The 25142-nt window shown below is 37.8% G+C and overlaps 1 protein-coding gene across 2 annotated transcripts in view; it reads right to left on the minus strand.

Annotated features, from left to right (window-relative positions):
* LOC103456687 (cadherin-18) overlaps positions 1–25142 on the minus strand; it is a 125628-nt gene that overhangs the window by 73620 nt on the left and 26866 nt on the right. For both annotated transcript variants that reach the window (XM_008396400.2, XM_017301987.1), the window contains exon 2: positions 16507–17037. In XM_008396400.2, coding sequence (XP_008394622.1) covers positions 16507–16740 — 234 coding nt within the window. In that variant the 5' untranslated portion in view covers positions 16741–17037. The remainder of the gene's footprint in view (positions 1–16506; positions 17038–25142) is intronic.

Below are 25142 nucleotides of genomic sequence, written 5' to 3' on the forward strand. Positions count from 1 at the left end.
TTTGCATACAGCAGCAGTGAGGGAGAGCCCTATTACCCTGTTGCTTTGTTGGTGGACTGCAGCCTATGAATGCCTACTCTATTTGATTTATTGTCACTTTCGCAGAAAAATTCATGTTTCACCGCTGGCTTGAGTTGGATAATCAATTCCCAACTCTAAATTTATGATTTCAGGTCAAAGAATTAGAGTTATTACTTAACAACAATCCAAATCCATATCTGCTAAAAGCATATATCCACTTCAGTTCAGCAGCCTCCACTCCACCTCATAAATGTAATTTTGCCTTTAGACAGACTGCTAATTTAGCTATTGACTTCCTTTGCAAGAGTCAATAAATCATGAACCGCAAAATTCGAACCAATGATGCATTCACAGGCTATTGCCTTCCCAAATCTATTGGTGATAAAAGAGTCAACAGGTTGTATGCTATTACATAAATGTTACAGGCTAAATGTAAGGCAGTGCAGGCATTGTGACGCATCTGTGTGCGGCTTTGTTTACACTAGGAAAAACTGGATTAGACTCAAATATGTCAGGTTGTGCCATTATACCAAGAGCTTAATTAAAGAGATGAATAAATCACTTTTATAGGAGTCCAAGCAATTTATAGACAAATTCCATCAGGAACAGAGTTTAGAGGAATTTTTCCAATCAACTTTTTTAAATTTACAAAGGCTTTGCATAACAACACACTCTGTCTAATTCAGAAATGCAAAGAAGACAAATCAACATAAACCTTAAAGCAGTGGTTCTTAACCTGGGTTCGATCGAACCCCAGGGGTTCGGTGAGTCGGTCTCAGGGGTTCGGCGGAGCCTCTGCCGCGGAGGTAAAGACACACTTGTGTAAAGTTGTGATGACACGCCCCGCTTTGCCATCACTTGCTGCAGAGGATCACGTTACATTGCTTAGCCAATCAGAGGATCACTTTACATTGCTTAGCCAATCAGAGGATCACGTTACATTGCTGAGCCAATCAGAGGATCACGTTACATTGCTGAGCCAATCAGAGCTGCGGAGGAGCCCTGATTGAAGGAGCTCCTCTCTCAGCATGGATTTGAACTTGTGTCTTTATTCACTTCAGCAAAACTCACAGTTTTTACCAAATTCTGTAGCTTTCGGTGAACTTCTAAATCTGCTCTTTAGTCGCATCTTTTCGGGGTTGCTACTGCCTCTAGTGGCGTGGGGGTGGCAACACAACTAATATAATTACATTACTAAATCAGAATACCGCAAAGTATTTATTATTTATTATTAATTTTTCATTCTTTTAAGAATGTAGAGCTGATTAAATGACCTAAAGACCTTAAAGTGGTTCCAGTTTCTCTCGATGTCCAACCTGTTAAAACTGTGGCTAATTATAAATCCCTTGGGTCGTTCCTGGACAGTCAGCTCAACTTTGCTGAAAACACTGAATATATTTTGAAGAACTGTTCTCAGAGACTCTACCTTTTAAGAAGACTTAGTGATCTTGGGGTGACCCAACTAGACTCTAGTTGGGTCTATGTCTTGAATTTGGGGGGAAAAAAATCATATTTATCACTACAGAAGGGTTCATTGAATGCGCATATGAAACTGGTGGGTTCGGTACCTCAAAAAAGGTTAAGGTCCACTGGTTTAAAGCATTGCTAAAAAGCAAATCTAATCATTCACCAGTAACAGAAGTACAATTGATGTATTTTGGGGAATCTCCATTTTTATGTACATTAAGCAGAATTATGAAATAGTAAAAAGTTTGGAGGAAGTCCCTCTTATCAGCATTTATGTAGACAAATTCTCTCACTCTTTGTTTCTCCTTTCACAGCAAATAAATCCTTGTGTTTCAACAATAGCTAAGAGGATTCAGACATGTCCAATTTACTCAGAAAGCCTTGCATCTTATTAGGAATGGTGTGCTCATGTAAAATTTAAACCCAAATGAAGCAGCAGGTTATTATGAAAGACCAGCACTGTTTATGACACCCTGTCAGCATGAAACACCTACTGCCTGCTGAAATTGTTCATCATACAGAAAGATCTGAGTTTAATAGTTCTTCAAAATTAACTATTGCACCAAAAAAGTTATCAAAATCTGTGTTAAAATTCTGCTTTTGGTTTTTATTGTTTTGTTTTACATTTCATCACACAATCTGGCTGAAGTGTACTGGAGAAACTTGATCTAAATAAGTTAAGTTTTTTCTGTTACTGAGTAAAATTAAGAGGCTGTAAAAAATGACAAGAAAACACAAGCATTTGTGTTCCAGTTTAACTTTATATCACTAATTGTTGAAGCGTATTATTGCAATGTCTAAATGTAATAATTATATATGTATTTTTTTTTACTAAATACACTTCCTTTTTGGTGAGTCAAAGGAGTATATCATTCCCACTCTGCAGCTTTGTTAAAAAATATGAGCATTACTTTCTAGTTTTAAATAAATCCATTTCTAATATTAATATATAACAATATGGATTAGAGTAAAACAGTCTAACCTGTACAGTTTGTACAGTTTTAAGTATTTGTTAGGACAAAAATGATTTTTTTCCTCTTATTTCTTTAAAAAGAGATAAGAATGTGTTGGAATGTGTTTGTTTCTCAATCCAGAGCAAAATTTAAGCATAAAGTTTGTGCAAAAAAATGAGCAAATTGCATTGCGTTGTAAATATACCACTGCCTTTTTCTCAGAGCGTTTCTATTTGATTGTTCACAATGTTACACGAACAATACATTTTATCCTAGTTCTCATTACTCTGCATTAACACCACACATATCAGCCTGGGTGCATGGTAGCTGTGCGAGTCTAAAAATGATATTTTTAAAATCAAATGTTAGGCCCCAGAAACATTTCCTGATTTTATTGCTTTTAGAAAAGGATTTTATAAGTGGTGAAAACAAATGTTATTTTAAAGCAATAGTTTTACTACCCAATTCTGAAGTAAAAAATAATGCAAATGTAATTCTAGGAATTCCTACGGCAAAAGAGAAACATTTCCGAAGGAGTCTGCAGACGAACCGGAGAGGAGTCAGTCAATTTAACCTGGATGCTGTTCCCTCATTTGCACTGCAGGGATCTGGATGCAAAATGAAAACACAGTTGGTTTTCCACGTATGAGCACATTAATATTTCAGATTTTTTTTGTGTGTGTGCAAGTTTGTGCTCTAAGTCTGCAACCTTTTGATGGAAATAACACCCGTCTTTAAATATAGCCTGAGGATTTCTGATTTTCACAACAGCGTCCATTTAGTTCACACCACATTCAGTAGACAGAGATTTGTTAAATCCCTTAAAGTAAACCATTTATTGCAGCAAAAATAATCTCACTAAAAACATTTTTAAAAACTGCACGTTTAATCTGAGCACCATGTGGGGAAAATCCCACCGTAAGACATGATTGTCTTCAACAAAATCCCCAGTGCCAATTAGTCACTCAAACCATTTCTAGAAAATAAACATCAATGAAACATTTTTGTTAGTTAAACAGTCGCCTGCAAACAGCTGAAGTTCACAACGGCTTATTTTAATATTTCAAAGATCAGATATACCTTAATGCGCATTGATGCGCATAGAGGAAACCATCTTAGCAATGCCGCAGAAGCTAACATGTGCAGACTTTTTTGGGTAGTATTGAACTGAAATAAAATATTTTTAATGTAAAATGGCTGCTTCTAAAAGATAGATTATCGGGGGATAATGACGTTAAAGCAGATATTTATAATAGATATAATCCACATTCCTGCTTTAACAATAAAACACATCTGAACAGCTGCAAAAAAATGTCCATTTATCTTCACACATCGCCACCACAATGTTTTATTTAATCAAAGTTCATTTTAGCCACACAGAAAATGTCCTGGTAGGAAGCTTTACCCCAATTAGAGTCAGTTTTGTTAAGCTACAAAGAACTGATGTAAGTTTAACATACATCAGGACTAAATGCAGGACAGCGGAAAAGATGGGGAGTAAAAAAAAACAAACTAAGATAATGACATTATGCTGTGAATAATATATGAGAATTTCTGAGAATCACATACATGCTGGTGAGAGCAGAGGCATCCCAGCTTTATAATGAACTTGGTATATAACCTCTGCCACCGTGTCGTGTTGTCATTTCTACACAAAGACTTTGAGAAATCCATTTCATCTACAGGGCATCAAAACAAGGGATTGTGTTTATCTCCCAGTCTCTATGGGCGACTTTATTAAAGACTAGTGGAATAGGTGACTGGTATGAGGCTGGCAGCTGGCAGGTGGAAATGCATTTCTGTGGAGATAAAAGTAATCAGCAGAGTCTGAGGTTCCAAGGCCACATGACAGAAAAAGAGCACTCCAAGCTCAAAGCAGCAGGCCCAAAAGTTTTCATCTTCGCCTCTCTCCCACTCTCACAGTGAAGATTCAGCAAAGTCTTTGCCAACAACTAGACTTACATTGTTTGTGTTCACAAGCTAATTGGTACTTACAGCCAAACAGCTTACTGCCAGTGCCACTTGTCAGGTGCCTAAGTCAATTACAGGAAGGCAACAGATTTGAGGGAGAAATCAAACCCGACAGAAATCCGTGCGAATAATGTTACTTCTGCAAAGCAAAGCGGTAATTCTGCTCATTTTGATAATGAAACTTAAGCTGGCTCTAGTGATTACAGCTGCACAGCCAATCAGTGGATGTCACATCTCATCACAACTGAAAGGTCAAAATGAAAAAAATACAATTTCAGAGGAAGAATTAGAGTAATCTTTAATGGCCGAATTGATTATTGTTGCTTAATATTGTTTATAAATGAATCTAAACATATATTACAGGGGTTTTTTCAATCTTTTAAACATTTGTCATCTTCATTAATCGCATCTTTTATTATTAAAAATAATAGGTCTATGGGCTACACAAAAATATTCATTACATGTTTTGCACAAAATTATTCTTAGATGATCAGATTTTATTCTGTCCTTTTTTAATCTGCTTTCAGAATAACTTGAATTAACTTTAAATTTAGATAAACTGCTGCTGGCCCAACTCAACATTTACTCTCTCATGTGAAAATGGATGCAAACCCATGTGCAACTATGCAATCGTACATCTTTGAAAAGCAGAAGTAGAGCCACCTGCACAACCAGCAAGAAAGCAGAAAGTAGTTCCTGTAATGTAAGTCAACAACTATTCCAGCAGCCATTGAACAACATACAGCGATAAAACCAGCTGACCAAATCTCCTGGAGCTCAGTTTGGGTTGCCAGGTGACGGGCAGGGGGGCTGAATTAATATCACATGTTGATGATCCAGGTGTTTACTTCAAGATAGTTACTTTCTGGACAAAAACAATAACAAAAGTGTGTGAATAGTCAAAAAAATAAAAATGGTATATTAATCAGCTGTGAGTTTCCTCCATATCCTGAAACAAATCAGATTTAAGAATAAGATTTACTCAGTAAACAAGCTGAATTCAAACACAAAGTTTAGCATTTTAAAACATCCCAAACAAAATTTTAACTACAGGGTGGATTCTGCATAACCACAACTGGTATATTTTGCGAAAGAAGGAAAGTCACTGTAGTTGTATCTTTTTTTTCTCTCCGTTTCTGCTCTGGCGAGTTATTCTTGTTTTACGTGTGCATGTTCACCATGCTGCTTAGCTGCTTAGCTGCTGCTGCAGCCTTTAAGTAGCAATGCCTCTCTCCATGCATATGGACTTTTAGTTATAATCTATGGCTGGTATTATTGGAAAAGTGCAGAAACATGCATGTCATGCTTCCTGTGTGGCTCTCGCTCAAAAAGCACCAACACTAAAGCACATTTAGTCTTATGCAGCACATTTAGACATAAATATGGAAATTTCCTCATACTTTGAAGGGCCTTGGTAATCCCCTCAAAAAACTCTTAGACACAAGAGCAGAGCCGGTCGGTGCTGGTATTTTCCTTCAAATCCTTAATTCAGAAACATCAGCGACTGTCTGATAAAGGGTATCTCTATTTTATTGCATCTGAATACCAATAAGTCAAATTCTTGCCCTGTTAAGTACAGTATTGTATATTAGATGTTCACACAAGGCCAGGTTGGATGTGTTGAATGTTTTATCAGAATGAAACATCATTTTTTATTCTTCTTTGTATGATCTGAAACATTTCCATACGAGGCAACAGAAGAATGCATCTTTATTAGATTTCCACCTGACTGTAAAAGTTTAAGAAAAGCGATAACACACTCGGTGTAAAGAGCCAGATATGAATTCTGCCAACAGAATAATCACTGAGTCATTCAGTCTTTTCATCACTATATGTTGAAATGGATTCCATTACAAAGAACCATCAATACTCTATCTTCCTACCAGTAAATTACAAAAAAAGCACCATTTGTTATGAACATCCTCAGAAGGAAAAAAAGAAGTGTGCAGCCGGTGCAGGCGGCGTCTACCAACAACCATATTCCACAATAAAACATAACGGATAAAATTCTCTGTTTATGCACAAAGAGAGCCGGCTGCACATTTCCAGCATTTAATCTTACTTCAGACATAAGCGCCATGCCAATTATGCTATTCCTGCCAATTTGTCTGCTGAACAAATATAAGGCTGAGTGGCCACCTGCCTCTGGAGCTATCAGCCAAAAGCTTTAGGAGTGGCAGCAATTCAAAGAGACACAGCAGCCATTTCAGGTGAAGTCAAGGAAATTACTTAGACTGACTGAACATTTTATTGGAATATGAAGAATAGCTGCTTAAAAGAGACTCACCGCACATAATATAGTCTTTAGAATCCAGCAGACTGGTGGAGGATCATATAAATGTTTAGGTGCCATGCATACTGACTGTCATCTCTTTTACACTCCGTTTCTGTTTTCAACCGCCTTGGCTTCGTACAGACCCTGATGATATATATACGTGAATTGTTGGACTGCTTCACTGGTGGATGTTCTTTGTAATGACTTGGCTGAATTGGGCCTGCAGACACTCGGTGTGTGCGCCTGCCTCGGACTGTTTGCTCTGTGTTAATTTAAAGAGGCGCTTCCTTTACTGCTGGAATATCCATGTCCAGTTACCAGAAAATGTGATGGAAAAAAAGAGAGAGAACTAGAATATTATGCAGGAAAAAAATGCTGGTGAAAGCAGAATCTGAGATGAAAAAGAAATTACATTACACTGGCAATGCTTTTCCTAATCAAACCTGTATTGATTTCTAATCGATTTTGCAGCAGTTATACACACAGAGATCCGGGACTTCATGTTTGTTTCATGATCCAATTAGGGTAACAATCCTGAGCAACATTTAAGGTGGAACAAGCCAAAACTTCAAACTGTTTCAGAGCTAAACATTCATACGTTCCTCCTCATTATGTCTACTTGGAATAGGTGGGGATTTTGTCTCATATATGGAGCATTTTAGTCAAATTTCACCTTCATTTACTATAATAAAAAAGAAACATGGATTTTTTACTTAGAATGACAGTCACAGTCAATTTATTATTTATCATTTCAGGCTTAAGAAAGACTTCCTGAAGTTCAAATGAAGCATCAGGATGGATTGAAAAGGGAAATTAAATTACAGTGAAGTATTTCAGAAACTGGTCATTTTCACTCAACCATCTGTCAGCTTTTCAGAAAATAGTCTAAAAATGCTCTGAGTGGTCAGAGGACACAGCTAGCTTGAGGTTACAGAAGGGCTACATTAACTCAATTACCTGTTAATCATAACAAAGGTAAAGGTAAAATACACAGATCCACTTCTGTCAACTAACAGGAAACTGAGGCTGAAACATGAACAAATCCACTATATGCACAATTTCTGCTCCTGGTTTTCAGGAGTTTTTGAGAATTACACAGCAGGATAACATGTAAGTACATTGTCTTTGCACATTTACATAATTTCAACTTTGGTCCGAAAAATTTGCTGCAAGACCCTACTCAAAATAAATAAACATTACTATTACCCACCTGCTCTACAGGTTTGTTTATTGCAACTTTGTAAATCTTTAAACACAGAATCTGATGAACGTCTCTTTAAAACTGTTGTGTCTAGAATTGAAACGTTAAAAGTGGAAATCTTGGTATTCCAGCAGCACAAGCTGGGCCAGGTAGCAGAAGGGAGGGAGAAATAAAAAGACGGCTGAACATCCAACCAAACGTGATGATCCGTTTCTTGGCTTCTCGGTTTAAAGGGGAGGGTTTGTTGTTGATTAAATCCAGGCTCCCATACTTAACTCAAGGGGACTTAATCTATTTCTTTCTTATGCGGGTGTTGTGCTTGATTGACTGATTATCACCACCTTTTGGCCATACTCCCTTCCAATCAACTCCGGTGAGCGCCCCTTCGCTTTGATTGATTTGCAACAGTCACAGCGAGCCCTGATGACGGAGCGCCTGCCTAATGACCATACATCAAGAGGAAGTGATGAGGGGCGTGCTGAAGACACGCCGTTAATGCACATCGCGCCGATCCGCCCCAACAGTTGTCCTCTATTTTGACATCTGAGAGGAAAAATGGAGACGAGTTGCTGTTTTCCTAACAGGGAGGATTGTTATATTTATTTATGCTAATGAGACGCTCTGAGTCCTGGGAGCAACTTGGTAACTGAAGTTTAGCACACTGTAAAAATCAAACTGTCAGATCAGAGGCTGTTACCTCATGCAGAGCCAGAGAGGCAAAGAGAAATGTGTCAAACTGGAGCTTGTTTTTCTGTTACACATAAAAAAACAGAGGAAATCACTTTTGAAATAATACGTTATAGTTTGTCAATCACAGATTTAGCTAATCTGGACTATATCAAAGACAGCCTAAATTAATATTTGATTTTGAATCAAATCAAACAACAATAAAAGTTTAACAATTATTTTTGCGTTTCCTTTTTCAGTATTTTTGTAAATATCCTGCTATTTATAAAATACTAGGATTTAATTTAGTCTTGAAACAAGACAAAATTAACTTACAATGAACTTCTTTGCTTATTTTAAATCATTAATATTGATGAAAAAGTACTTTTTCCATTGATAGATTATTTCATATTTAATATGGGGAAACGGTCTTGATGCGAGTTAAAAAAATCTGCCAGTGGAATAAATACTTTTTCATCGATATTAACTCCCATTTTTTGCTGAAAAAGTTAGTTTTAAGTCAGTTTTGTCTTTTTTTAAGTGTACTAAGATATTTATACTGGAAATTAAGATTTGTGTTTTTGCAGTGCTGTGTTGCATTTACATCCTTTTTGTATTTCGATTCCCCCTTTGTGTTCTAATTCTGTGTCTAAGCAAAGGCCATAAAAATTGAAATGAGCAGATCAAAACACCTTGGCTAAGCTCCCTCCAAACCTGGAGGGCTTGGCAAAATTCATCATATTTAAGGCTCCAGAAAAATCACAGACTGACATCAAGGAGCAAAATACAAGGAAAAATAGACGGAGAAAAATAAAAGCATGCTTAAAAGTGCAGAAGCAGTGACCTCAAACAATGAGAAATATCGACCCAAAAGAGAATACATGCACCAAAAGAACGACAGTTATGAGTCATCGTTCTCCTGAAACCTTTAGCTGAAGTATTTTAGGCTAAATTACCACTTAGGAAGTCCACACTTTGAGTTTGCATATAATTCTTGGTACCAGAGGAGACAAAAAGGTTGTTTGAAGACTTTTAGGAAAGACGTGCAGCGACATGACACTGGCTAAAGGCTAACAACTCAGGCACTGATGCTGAAGTTAGCATCTGATTTTCATACTTGCAATTCAAAATAAAACTGACCACACTGCATACACATTCTTTCAAATCCATCCATGATTATTTAAATAAATTTTACTGCTGTAAATACAAAAAAAGGACAATTTTGTTTTCTGTTTTAGCCTGTAGTCACAGCAACAAAGTGTGCATGGAATAAGCAGCTTCTATTTCACCAAAATGATGTTCAGAGGCTCTTTAGGAATTATGACCAAATTTAAAAATCTGAGTAAAGATGGAATGAATATTTTCTACTGAACAGGAAAATATAAAATGCAAATTAACTGTAAATCTTTATTGTATTTGGAAAACAAGGGTTCAATATACATACTTTTGTACAGTCAACATTCTAGAAGTCCCAATCATAAATTTCCATTTTCAAAATTATACCATAAAAATAAATGCAGATAAAATCTGTGAAGTGAAAGAAATATGGTTGAGCAGACAAACGAAGGGATGGAAAGTTCAGACGATGCAACTGTAATACAGACTAGAAATGTACACTGCTCAAAAAAATAAAGGGTGTAACACTTAAACAACACAATATAACTCCAAGTAAATCAAACTTCTGTGAAATCAAACTGTCCACTTAGGAAGCAACACTGATTGACAACATGGACCCTCGTCGGGTCAATCAGTGTTGCTTCCTAAGTGGACAGTTTGATTTCACAGAAGTTTGATTTACTTGGAGTTATATTGTGTAGTTTAAGTGTTCCCTTTATTTTTTTGAGCAGTATATATTTTTCATACCTATCCAGAAAGAACTTAAATCTGGTCATTGTTCAGTTTTCTTGTTACAATTCAGCACATGAATAAAATGTGCTGATCAAGGCATATGGAGGTTTTTCTTTGCATTAACAGTTTTTCTTATGGTAATTTCCATAAAAACATGAAGAGTATTATGTAATTTTATCAGGGCTAATAATTCTGACCTCAGATGTACACAGAGGACCTCCACCTGTTCGGGGTTCAGTTTTCACAGATTTGCATATACACACATTTCTCTGTGGAATGAAATACAAATTATTCAGAGAAACAAAGAAAATGCATCTTGGGAAGCTAAACTACTGAGACAAAAAGCTACTTGACGTTCGTGAAGCAGTCCATCCTGACTTTTCTCTGGTGCTGCTGACTGGTGGTACCAAAGAGGAGAGATAAGGAAGGATATAGATATTAGTTTCTGCAGAAGTGCTGAGATGGTTTCCAATGTGTGTATTAATGTGTAAAACCATTAAAATAGGAAGTGATGAGTGTTTACAGATTATGGTTCACTGTAAACAGGTTATCTTTGCTTGGTATGAAAATCTGTTGATGACTTAAAGCACATGAATGTGATAAAAAAGCAAAAACAGAACAAATATGTAAGGCAGCGAATGCTTGCTGCAGCATGAGGTGTTGGTTATTTTAACTTTCCCGTTGCAACCTTTAAATTCCAGACTCAAGTCTTAAAGTCATTAAAAGTTTCTGTGTGTTTTGTATGTTTTCTTATTCCATCCATGCTGTTAATTATCGTGGTTCAGGTTGTGAATTGTTCCTTGTTATTACATGTCACGATTCCAAACAGTCCAGTTTGCAGGGACTTGTTGCATGCACTGCGGGTTCTAGAAGAAAAACACTTTGAGAAGCACATGACTTTTCCTTCCTATTGTTGAGATCTTACTACACACACAGAGCCGTTGCCTGATTCTGTCACAGAGCAACCCGTTTTCAGATGCGTGAATAAAACATTTAGGCATCTTTCTTCAAAACTGTGGGTTTGTTATGCAAATGAACACAACATAAGACAAGGAGCATTACTCCAAGTCCGAGCTGAAGCACCCATTCTGTCATATATCGTACAGCTTACTGTCTTGTTCAGTAGCAGAAAGATATCCAGAGATATATCAATGTTTTCTGCCCAACAGCCTCAACCTCATCCTGCTGCTAGTTCACAGCAGACGCTTCGCTGCAGCACACCGTCTCTTCCAGGGTGTGGGTATTTGCATCATCCAAAATTACCATCCAATCTGTTCTCTGACTACTTCAAAGCGTCACGCTGAGCTGATTGACACAGAGACATTCATACCTCCCATTGGGAGAATGGGTTGTCTGCTGTCTGGTATCTGGACAAGTCCTGTCCTTTACTGAGAATTTGCGTCTCACTCATGCACGAAGCTGTCATTTCCCCAATGCGTCAGCCCACCAGAAAGGTGTCACAAGGGATTAGGAGAAGCCTAAGGGGGATTAAAGTGTTCTTGACAGACTGGCCGCTTCACTTGTTCCAAAACTTTATTTGTATTTTTGTTTGTGGGAAAGTATTGGCAGAAATGCAACTAATACGGCGCAGTCACAGTCATTTTATAAACAAGTGAAGAAGAGGGTTTTTCACTTTCATAGAGGGTTTTTTTTATTGCAGCATCATTACGCCACACATTAAAAAGATTTGAAAAAGTCAATCCTTAATTTAAGCCCTATTCTTGCACGTGTCACAAAGGCCAGCTTTTATCCACTCTTCAAAACAGGAAAGAGAAGAGAGCAAATGTTGTGATAGACTGAAATGGTGACAGGAAAATAAATATTTATATATATATATATATGACCATATCTACAACAATGATAATGAAATCAACTCTAACTGTCACAAAAAAAGATCATAAAGGACCAATGACCAGGTCTAATAAGGAGGATCTTAAGAAACACGGCTAACACCTTCTACTGACTAACAAAAAGCCAAATCTTTTGGTTACCAATTCTCTTAAACTGCTCTTAGTTATTATCGACATGCTGTAGTAAAGTCTTTTCTTGACACAGATCAGTTCCCATTGAACTTGAAAAATGTAAAAATCAAACCTAATGCTTCACTTATAAGTAATTATCATATCTTACATAACACGTTTGCCAAAGATTATTGGAAAGGCAAAAGAAGTGAATGACACATAAGTCGTGACAGCAAAGGATCTAAACGTCTGTGTTGGTTTGATCTTTCTGCAAACAATCTGGGTGAACGATTACATGTGGCGTTCCTCATGGCTCCATTCTCGTGCCAGTTTTATTCAATGTGTATGTCCATGCTCTTGTTCTGATTATGAAGTTTTACAGTATCTCTTGGTACATGGGTGCTGATGATGAAAAGGTTTATATTTCTACCTCTCATCCCACTCACTGAGTCAAAACATTAAAATCAATATTTTCAACAATTAGTTGGTTTTTATTCAGTAAATTGTGTCACTGTAATGATGTGTTTATTCACCAGGCAGCTCTATTTAATATACTACATTGGGTATTTGATAACACTAACATTTCCCCCACTGGATAACTGTTCTTATAATAAAGTTTTGGTTTTTCTATTTTGCAATAGAAGATTATTCCATATCTTCGGGCTTTTCACACAACTTTACATATAATTATCGATAGCGTCGTGCCTCCTATTTCCAATTTCCATTTCATACATTATAATGCGATTGTTTTCACTTTATGCCTCAGCACCTCTTTAATTTGTTATCCACATTTCACCTCTTATCCCCAACTTTCTCCTATACTTTCCAACTTTTGATGAACCAATTATCGTCAAAGGGGCTGTTTGCGATTTCCCTGCAGTCGAGCCGTTCATTTGCTTCTCGCTAATGTCCAGAGTTTTTAATCAAGCAAAGAGACGACGAAGAAAAAAAAAAATTGTGTGGGCCATGCAGAGTGTATTAATCCTCCTCCTCCTCCTCCTCCTCCCTCTCTGCTATTTTCATCTAATTAAGGGTCATTCTGTCTCCTGGCCACATTAGGACACTGCACACCCATCTCAACCCACATAATTAAATGTTTCTTTGTGCTTGCCATCTGGAGACCTCATCTCTTTAAACATACATGTCAAATTGATTTCCTAATAATGTTTATATTTCTTTTCACCGCTTTGTTATCGTCCAGGCTTAGCTGTTTATGTTTATTTTGCTTTCATCAGCAGCACCCATCGCACGCAGCCGTACACACACAGCACGCTGGGAACAACAGAACCCTTGAGGTAGTTTGCAGCACCAGCACAACACAACCAGCAAAGCTGACATAATGAAGTTCAAAGCAGCCCAACAATTTAATGTATAAATAATTGCATATTTATGCAGTCAGGGCATCGCTAAGCTGGCACTTTGAATATGCTGCGAACATCCTCGCTGTAGCTTTCACCGAGGACACAATGCCTGCTCAGTTGTTTTTTGACGCAGAAGATTTCATGGTTCATTTTTGCATCAAAGACTGGCAGATTATCCATGTTTCAACAGTAAACAACATTTCTCTGTCAGCCCAACGAGGCGATATGCGATTAAATCCCCAGGTTGATTCAATAAGCACACATCTGAAGCGCAAAGTGATGTTTGCTGTTCTTTTCCAGGACCCATGTCCAAGCGGATCATCTTCTCCTTCTCCCCTTCTCTCTCGCTCTTTGTTGCTATCAAATGATAGTTAAAATACAGACATATGTGTAGCCAGAGAAGCGTTGAGCGCTTCTCATTCTTTTTTCTCTGAGTGCAGTTGAGGATTAGTCTGTGCCTGAGTGCCTAGAATAATGATCACTGCAGCAGAGAACCACATTTTCACATTCCAGGAGATAAGGGGTAGGCAATCTGCAAGCAGAGGATTTACCCGGCTCCCTGTGGCTTATTGTGAAGCTAACAGAAAAGTCACCACCAACAGCCAATAACTGGTCTTCAATGTACCATGCACCAGCAGGAAGCCGTCTCAGTACTCATATTTTTGGGACCCAAAGGAGTATAAGTCACTCTGAAAATGGCTCTGGAGGTCTAAGCAGTGCCTTGCAAAAGTATTTTTTATCCCTTGACCTTTTTTTCACAATGCAGGTAAAAACATGATACATGGCTTCCACAACGTTTCATAAATAAAAACCTAAAAAAATGGTGTGGGACACACAACATTGAGAAATCACCTGGTTTTCTAGAGGTTTGCACAATATATTAGATGCAAGAGTGAAACTGCAAGTTGGAAGGACAGCAGTGGACGCCTGCACCTGATAGGAGCTGTGTTTCCATTACAAACGTACAAAATGTTGGTGATATTCCGCTAATGTCAAAAATACACAATTTCACTGTTGTGGTGTTTCTGTTAAAATTAAAATCAGAACTGAAGTCACACATGAAAAGGTTTGCAACAAGTCAACAATCAGCATGCTGCGCCGTCATCCTCCCACCACTTTATGTTGCCGTCTTCATGTTTCTGTCAGCAGCAACATCTGATTGTTGCTCGTGACTCATGATTTCCACTGCAGTTTTGACAAATACGCAAATTTTGATACAACTGAAAAACCAAAATGCAAAAACTTGATAAGAAAAAAGTTTTTTTCAAAACTACTGTGATTCCATTAAGAATCACATTTAAGGCAACAGGAAATGCAGCTACTGATAGTTGATAAGATGTGCTGGCTGCACAAATTAGAAATGCAGGGTGGAGGAAAATGTTGATTTGTTGTGATTGATGACAGAATCTCAATATTTACTAATCATTTAGCCCCAGGATCGTATGAAAGTTGCTCCAGACACTGACTGACCCCCTCACGGTCAAACAGACGGTGTCCATGTCTGGCCTCAATCTTTTCACCTTCCAGATTTGTGAAGGAGGATTTCATATCAACACTTTGAGCTCTTTAATGGTACTCCACCTAAAACGTGACATATAAGTGCATTTAAAAACTTTCAGTGTTTTTGGTCAACTTTGCCGTTTTTGGGGTGCTCTCACCAGGTCCAGGTGGGTGTTAAAAATTCAGTACCCAGTGCATAAGGGTAACGAGGTCAAGCTCTTTCGGGGGACCCCGACCCCGTTACCCTGTGACCCCCGGTTAGCTCCCCAGAATTTTTCGAAGTTGGCCCAAAATCCTCCCTTGTGCCGAAATATTTGGCCCGGTTCCTAAGTAGGGTCAGGGAGGTATGACAAAGTTTTGCTATGGTAAGTACTAATGTTAGCTTAGCTCATCTGTTTGCCAGACTTTTCTATATTTTCTACTTGACTGTCAATGATCCAGTCCTAAAGAGTGAAAAGAGGAGCAGCAAAGTTGGCCAAGTTATTGTGGGAGCCAACAGCCACATCCTGTTCAGTCTAGAAGTGTCCTCTGAATGTTGTTTTAAATACCAAAGCTGTGTGTAGGTTCATCCCAGGTTTACATACTGGATCTAAGTCTCAGATCAGACCTCGGTCCAGTTTGGAGTCCAAGACTTGAGAAGTGATCTTTATCAAAACAAAATCTCTTCATCCAATCTGCCTGAGTTTGAGGTCGTTTGCAAGGAGGAATGTGCAAAGAGGTTCAAACATACTCTAATAACACTAATGTTGTTCCTTCTAATTCACAATTATGCTTTAGTTTGTTGGTCAGTCACATAAATTCATAAAGTATATTGGGGTTTGTGGTTTTAACAACAGAAAGCATTGTGTGAGAAACAGCTTTACTTTCATAGTCTAATCTTAGTTTCTTTCCCTCAACAGAGCAAATTATGCATCTTACCTGAAAACTGGCTTGATAAGGAAAGCCATTTTCAGATTTAATGCATTTTGAAGAGCTAAAATGACAGAGACACCAGGATAAAACATTTTCTGAACATTTTCAGAAAAGAACCATTAAACTACAAGATATATCTTAAAAAAAAAAAAAAAACGCTCACACATAACACCCAAATCAAAAGACAACAAAAGCTTGCATAATGCTGACATGATAATCTGAAACAGCAGAACAGCTTGTTCTGTTTGTAACCCATTTCTCAATAAACAAGAGGAGCGAGAAAAATGCCAAATAAGCTGTTCAAAACGCAGGCTCCATGGGATGGAAATAATTCATTTTACACTCCGAATCTGTTCAGTGAAACTCCTACCTTTCCCACATACTGCGCATCCGGTCCTATGTGTTCTTCTAAAACAAAGAATTGGTTCCAGATCCAGCCACGCTTGGGTCTGTGGTGCACCTCTGTCTCCCCGTTGGCCAAGAATCTGGTCTGGTTCTTGGAGGGCACTTTGGTAGGGACGTGATGGCCCGCCCCAGAGCACCTCTGGATGAAGCAGAGGCAAACCAAGAAGGGACAGAGGCAGGAGGTGGTGGGTATCCTCATGGTGGCGCGGCGCTGTGCAACTGTATTCCTTTACTCCGAGGCGGCGAGGTCCTCCCACCACTGCCGCAGCAGCCGCCTCCAACAGCCACCGCTGCAGTGGTCCAGAGAAAACAACAGTTTAAATCCAAACTACAGAAACTATCTTCCAAGGGGATCCTCTAAGGTTCATGGTCCAAAGCCAAGGTACATTTACATTATGGAATTTCCCAGACTCTGATCGACTTTTCAAAGGAACGCCAACTTCTGGGTAGCTCTCCCTAAGAGAAGGGGTTATTCCAGGAAGCCATTCTGGATGTCCTGAAAGAGAAAACAGAGGAAACACAGATTAATTTGATGGATATTAGACTCTAAATGTCCACTAATTCCTCCAATTAAATTGCGGCTCATAAATCTTTCTAGACGAGGACACACACGTCAAGCTGTCTGACTGTGAGAGCACACAAAGGGAAAAGGAATCCTGCTGCATTATCTCAGCTGTTTCTCTCATTACGCACATGATGGAAATATCTTCTGACTTAAAGAGTAGCGCTGCTATTAAGACGGTTGTCTCAGCCTGTACCGTCAGAGGTCTGCTTGGTCACTGATACCGCCTGATGAGATCGACATCATGAATCACAACCATGACGCATTGGGAATGTGCCTCAAAGCCTGACTTGACTTTATTAAAAGTAACTCCATGTGTTTGGATTTGGATGTTTTAAAAAGAAAAATTAGTGTGTTTCTGATGCACAGTGAGTAATACAAATGTAAGTTTTTTACAAATTGGCTGTTAGTGTTTCATCTTAAAGCTGCAAACCTTTAAGTGGGATATTATACGAGTAGTGAGTGAATGGAAAATGCTGATTGTTTTTAACTTTATGTTTTTACCTATAAGAATTCAAGAGTTGGCGTTTATGTTCAACCACTTTGAGTCAATATTCTGTAGCGCCTTCATTCTCTGCAAATACTCTCTTCTTGGGTATGTCTGCCAACACTATGAGACTATAAACCAGTGGTCCCCAAACTACGGCCCGCGGGCCGGATCCGGCCCGCCTCCACATTTGGTCCGGCCCCCTGAACAATACCAGAGAGCATTTAGATTTTTTATTTTTTTTTTACCGTATTTTCTGGACTATAAGCCGCTTATATGTGGATTTTTCTTCAACCACTAGGGGGCTCTTTAGCAGGAAGTGAATCATTGGAAGTCAAAATTGGAAATAAAAGAAGAAAGCACCCATTAAAATAGAATTAGGTTTTAGTAGGGAATTGAAATTTGAGAATGTTGTTGATCAGTTAAATAGAATTGAGGGGAAAAAGAAGATTTTTCGTTTTTTTTTAAATAATACTGGGATCATTATGAGAATTTGAGGTATAGATATTAGGATCCAGTAGATGGCAGTAGTGCAACAATAATGGATGCAAGCTGCCGTTGAAATCTAAAGAAGAAGAAATCACCTATTTTCATTCAGCACATTTAGCTAGTAGCAACACGAAGGAGCAGCACTTTTACTGTTACAGTTCTGAAACGACCATAATCAGTTCAGTTAAATCTAAACTTGGAAACTTTTCTTTTTCAACCCTAATAAATGTGATATTCAACTGACCTGTTATGACTCAAATGTTGGCTGTCCGCCCCCCTCTGCTGCTGCTGCATCGCTGTGGATGCAGCAGCATCGTTCGTGGCTTATAGTCCGGAAATAAAACCATTTATTTCATAAATTGTGTTATTTCCTGGATTTTTTCTGTGAAGAACCCAGACAGGGTTATTTGCTTATTATTTATTTCATTAATAGGGTTATTATTTATTTCCTGACTTGTTCTGTGAAGAACCCAGAGATGGTTATTTGATTGTGCTTTCTGGAAAACAATATCTTTTTACATTTAGGTTCTCCTACAATCGTCACACTTTTTCTGTTGCAAACTGACTCCGGCCCCCAGCAGAGAAGGAAAACGTTATGTGGCCCTCACAGGAAAACGTTTGGGGACCCCTGATATAAACCTTACCCATAATTCTATGCAAAACATTTAAATCTCAAATACAATGGATGGAGAGTGTCTGGAGAAAAATCTGTCTTCAGGTTTGCCCAAATTTGACAGTGGATTTAGGTGCAGACTTTAACTGGACCACTCTCACACGAATATGCTTCGACTTAAACCCTTCCATTATTATTGCATTATATAACATTTTATAATCTAGTTTTAAGTCTTTTACAGCTCTAACAGATGTTCTCCCATCCCCACATGATGACACTGCCACCACCGTGGGGATAGTGTGTTCAAGACTTGCTGAAGTTACTGCGGGCCTCTTGATTGCTTCTTTCATTATTGCTCTACTTGCCCAGTCTATCAGTTTAAGTGGACAGCCATGTCTTGATTGGTTTGCAGTAGGGATGTAACAATCAATCAAATTATGATTAATGGTTTATCAGCTTAAAATGTGTTCCTTTTGATTAACTATAATGGCAGTTTAGACCTTCTGTCAGTGTTGTAGTATGGCTGCATTCCAGCAGAGGGCACTGTTGATCATCCTTAAGTGGAGTCAGTTGATACAGAAACAAAGATGGCAGGGTCATACCAGAACAGGAATGAGAAAGGGTCCCAACAGAGTCCGATCCTTAAGTTTCACATGAATACAGCTGACTCAAGAAATTAAGATGAATTGATGTGTTTCTTTTTTTAAATTCTGCATATTTTCAAAAATTTAACTATTAATGTTATCGAAAGACAATCGGCAGTATTGATAAAAGAGAAAACTCAGGTTTTCTCATTTAATCATTAGTCGATTGATAAGTTAAAGCAACTTTAGATTAAAAAACAATCCACAACTTGCATCCCTGACTGCAGCTGAGACAGAGTATTTATATTTTGGGATGACACAACGGTGCTTTGGTCACTTCAGAAAGCAGCTGGTTGCACTTAATTTTATTTAGGGGTATCAGAATAAAAGGAGCACAGTACTAGTGCTGGTCATTTAAAATGTCTGTGATAAGCATTTAAAAGTCATAATTTCCTTCAACTTCATTATTATTCACTAAGTTGTGTTGGTCCATCAAATAAAATAACAGGAACATTTCTGTTTTTGTCAAAATGTGACCAAATATAAGAAATATTCTAGGAGTATGAAAAGTTTAGGTAGGCAGTATATGCATGGTTGAAATAGACCCTTTTCCTATTGTAACATGTACCAAATTTCTCAAATGTGATTTAAAAAAATCACATTTGAGATGTGATTTAAAAAAAAGTATATCTTCAATGTCAACATTAGCACAAAAAAAAAAAAAGAAAAAAAAGACATTTCTAAAGACTAATGAGAAGAACAATTGAAATTCTGTCTTAGTGAGAATTCAGGACAAGTTCTGTCAGCCACTGCAAAGAATATGGATAACAGATCCACCAGGAAGCAGCAGTGAGTAAACTGTCTGCTCTTGATTTGGATTTTAAATGTAGATTTGCTATTGTGGTGATGCTGATGCATAAAATCAGTCTGTTTCTTGCAAAGAAGAATGAATAATTTGACCTTGCTGTTCTGTAGTTTCCATGAAGCTTCAGCAGAAAAATGAGACTTTAGACAAGAAACTGCTCAGCTACTGAAGGTGAGGTTGAATCATGGAATCTGTCAGCTTTTGGTGTAGATACATATCATCAATTTCATTATCTGATTCATAAAATATCAGCCTGAAAATTTCAATGACTGAAATGTATCTTTAATATAAAGAGATCATTAATAAAAGTTCAAACCTAAATCAAACTGTTCTCAGAAACAACATACTCTGTATTGAAGCGTAAAGTTTCTAACACCAATTTATTATCGATTTAAGTCAAAACCTTCATAGTTTTAGTGTTGCGTCATAATAACCTCTGCAGAAAAAATAGATATTCAGCAGCATTAAAAAATCTCTAACCTTCACAGAAACACCCAACTGCGCTCTTAGTTCCCAGCCTGCTCCTTCCTGAGGTGCTAAAAAGATGGTTGATCAGAGCGTTTGAAGATTTACAGAAAAGAACCTAAACACAGAAGAGGAGGGCTGACTGAGACTTATCCAGAGGATTATGTGACAGCCATGGCAGAGGAACAGAGGAGCTGCTCTACCTACAGTGATTCTTCTGCTAGGTAAAGCTTGTAGTTTGACGTAGAATTCATCTCAGCAAAAATTTGGCATGAATACATTAGCATTAATAATAGCTTATGTTTGCATATAAACACAAGCAGAAAGTATTTGTTATCGCTGCATTTCATTACATCAGGTGTTCACACACACCTGAACACAGGCAGGCAGGATGTGACTCACTGTTAGAATAACTCATATCACTGGTTAAAACAACACTGGAGCTGAAAACTACTCAACACTGCCACTTTATATATATATGTGTGTGTGTGTGTGTGTGTGTCCAGACTGTTAACAGTTGTTATGTTGCTCTACACCAATATTTCAGTTATTTTTACTTAGTCGATGTCATTTAAATTGACTGTAATGCAGTAATAGCACACATACATTTTGTCATCGCATCAGTATTAGCACTAGACAGAAAAACAGGATTAACTATTTGTAAATAGGGACAAATTAATCAAATTTAGCTATATTTGCCATGTTTTTGCACGCAATAAAACTCTTTGTGAAGGCATATAGAGGATAAATGCATACAAGGTTTGTTTTATTTTTGTTTTTTTTTGCTAATCTACACAGTGAACCCTTAGCTATTTACAGTTCAGTTTTCACAAAATCACCTTTTCCCTTTCTGCGAACCACAATTCAAAATTTTCATGGAAAATTTATCTACCCACATTTGTTTGTTGATCACATCTAAAATGTTTTTTTTTTTTTAATTAAGGTTGTAGAACTGCTGCAGCTAACAACATTTAGCATCATGTTAAAAAACCGTTTCCTCACTTTGACCTCTGAAGACCCCAATTTTCTCTACTGACTCACTTTGTTTAATTACCTTCAGTCTTCTGTAACAGTATTAGAGACATTTAGCTATAAAAACCACAACAGATTAACACGAATCCAGGAGTTTTGAAGAAATGTCATTAGGGAATTTTAATTTTCCACTTTTCTCTCTTCCTACAGAGGGATTTAACTGCCGTTTAGTTTGGTCAGATATGCTTCAAAGCAGCACTTTAATACGACAAAACAGGGACAATGAAAGCACACTGCTTTCAATACAAAACAAAAATTAGAATTAAAAAAAAGTACAAAGTGCTACAAAGATGTTTATGTCCCGTATTATTAATAGGATGTAGCACAGTTTTAAACGGCCCTCTTGAAGCTGAGAGCACGGAGCAGCAGCTTTAAAGGGATTATGGAGGCATGTATTTGATATTTAACAGGATATTGGTGCTGAAAGACTTCAACATTTCTCCTGCTCGCTATCTCTTTTAATACACGCGACAAGATTAGAGGGGAAAAGCCGCCAAGTAGCAATAATGGAACTTTTGATTGTTGCACACTTTGAAGAATAATTATTAAAATATTTTTCAAAGAAAATAAATATGTTTTACAAAACCACATGGATTAGGATATGCTTAGAACCCTTTGACTAATCCAAATGTTTCTAATACCTACAAGCTAATAATGTAGCAGAGCAGGATGAACTCCTGGTTGCTGGCCATGTTGACTAAAAGTGTTGGAGAAAAGCCACACACTAAACGTGTAATCTGGGAGACGCTTCTCATCTGCATGCACTAGAAATCCCACGTCCGGTTTTATTTCTTTCACTGAAAATATATATAAAACCCCAAAGAGAATACTAATAAAGTTTGAGACTTTAAGGTTTTTTGAACTTTTGCTGCGTTGAAAAAAGTGTTCCTTTGATTGTATCACAAAGACTTGTTGAGACGTTTGTGGCACCTCAGTGAGTAACAACAAGAAAAGCTTTTCCACTGGTTTCACTTGAGCCTCCTGGGGCTCTCTTCAATCAGTCTCCTAATTGTCTGATCATCATGCTGATTCGAAGCAAAATACATTTCAGGGAGCCGTGAAATCAACAGCATCTGGCTCTATCAACAAAAATTATTTCTCGCATTCCTGATGATGATGTTGATGATATTGTTTCGAGCGGCGCCCGTCGCTCATGCCGTGTTTGTGCACAGCATATGCAGAGTCAAACAAGACGGGTCATGATGCGGGAGCTGAATCACAAATGTTGTACATTTAGGCGCTCATGTAACTTATCTTGAAATTGGGTGTGCAGACTTTATTACAAGAGGTTAAAGTCAGAATGTAAATGTTATGACTCAGTTTTTACTTTCCAGTGTAAAACAAATGAGTCAGATTGGTAAAACCATAATTAATTCTTATCTGATCAACACTTTTGCACAAGAGAAACTCAAAGCAGCAGGATCTTTTTTCTTAAGCAAGTCCATACAGGGAAACAGACACACATGGACGCGCATACCTACAGACAGATTAGAGCAACCAAATGATCTAAAAGTTATGTTTTTGAACTGACTCTCAGTACAAGGCTGCATTTTTTATGATTTATGAATCATTCCTCTAACATCCTTAGCAAAATCTGATCTCTAAAGTGGTAACAACACTCTTCAATGTGGAAGGTGTTACTGAAGGAAAAGTAATCAAAAGATTCATTTATGAGGCCCTCTAGAGTCAAACATTAAGCCAAAACCAGACGACAGAATGTGCTGTGGACATCAGCTTCTGTAGTTGTGCTAAGATGGTTTCTACTGTGCATATTGATGCATATTAAAGTGTATTTGGGGTTCAAATAATTAAAAAGGCAGCTTTAGGTATTGGTGTCTATGGTCCTAACCTCCACTGTGGTCCGTCTCAGTAGAATCTATTTGGAATTAAAGTTCCAGGCCAACAAAGACGGCATAACATCGTGACTGTATTAGTTTCTGTTTTTTGGAGTTTTCAGAAAACAAAACTGCAAAACGTTTCTCAGATTGGCTGTCAATGATCTTTTATACATAAACTAAAAACTTGACTATGCACTGAAAGCTGAGACTGTAACAAACTGGTATTGTGATAAAATATAGGAGCTTTAAAAGGGTGAATAAATACAGAACATCTGTATAACATGCTGTCCTTTACCGTGTTCATGATCTAAATCAGTAGTAACCCAAAAACATCACATTAAGTCATATTTTTGTCTCAAGATCATTTCTTATTTCAGATATTTTCTTAGTTTTGTTTCCCTATTTTCTCCTTCCTTGCTATTTGAGGTTTCCTGCTCCTGCTCCTGCCCTCTGGTGTACTTTACTTACTTACTGTACTCAAGCTCAGCAAAACATCTTCTGAGACTGCAGGCAACAAACGGTCCTTTGTAAACAGGCACAAAATGCTTCATTTCTTTCCTTCTGGTTAGGTGAAAAGTCAAGATGCTCTTTGGCTGCGGCCGCCTCTCTGCGGCTGACCCTCATTGTTCCCAGAACGCAGCAGAGGCCCAGCGATGCATGTTTTGATCCGGCTGGTAAGCTTGACATCAGCAGAAAGTCAGAGCCGTTAAAATCGAATGCGCTGGATGAGCTATTAGCAGAGGGGGCGAAACATTAACTGTTTGCAGCAGGCGACAGGAGCGCGCTCTGCCTCTCGGCGCCGCTGGATCAGGAGCCTTTCTGTTGTTTCTTTAAACATCCCATCCTGTGCATTGAAGGGCTTTGTGTCATCACTGACTGATTATCAGCAGGACCTACTCGCTCTACTTCAGGACTCTGGGTTCTCTTAAATCTGTTAACATGACCGTTGAAATCCCCAGTAAAGTTTTTCAACAGATACAGTCTTGGAAAGCCTTGAAACCTCTTGAATATATTCTAGTATTCTTATACCAAATTTATGCATGAGGTGTTTTGTTTTCCTGCAAATGTACAACTTCAAAATCAGACAATATCCAAGGTTCTCCTTGTAAATATTTGTCTTTGGTCGACATTTTACTCCTCCATGGCCATGTTTTTTTTTATTTAAGCTACAGTAACTCCAACACTCTCCTGTAAACTAGTGGGAGATCATCTAAGAACCACTTTATTAAAGTTTCATTCTTAGGGTGTTATGGAACATTCTTTTTTTTTAGCCAGTTTTTCTATGTTGGTCAAAAAGTTCAAACATTTCTATTCGGTGTTTGTGGGAACTTGCGTTTGCTAAGAGACATTTTCAACTGACTTTTGTTGTGCCAATCCATAAAGCACAAATGTAATGTGGATGACTTAATCCATCCTCCTGAATTGATTTGCACTAGATTTTCATTGGTGGTAATAAAAGTAAAAAGAACAGAATGCAAAAGAAGTCAACACTTTATAAGTTTTTAGTTGATGTTTTAATTTTGAAGTTTTCCTTTCATTTCACAATTACGCACTACTTTCTGAAAAAAATTAAGTAACATAGACCAAAATTTGGTAATGCAACATTACAAATTGTGCATCAAATAATTTAGTAATTTTTGCGGATGATGTGGTCCTGTTGGCTTCA

The sequence above is a fragment of the Poecilia reticulata genome, linkage group LG20, assembly GCF_000633615.1.
Source record: "Poecilia reticulata strain Guanapo linkage group LG20, Guppy_female_1.0+MT, whole genome shotgun sequence".
NCBI classification, from domain to species: Eukaryota; Metazoa; Chordata; class Actinopteri; order Cyprinodontiformes; family Poeciliidae; genus Poecilia; species Poecilia reticulata.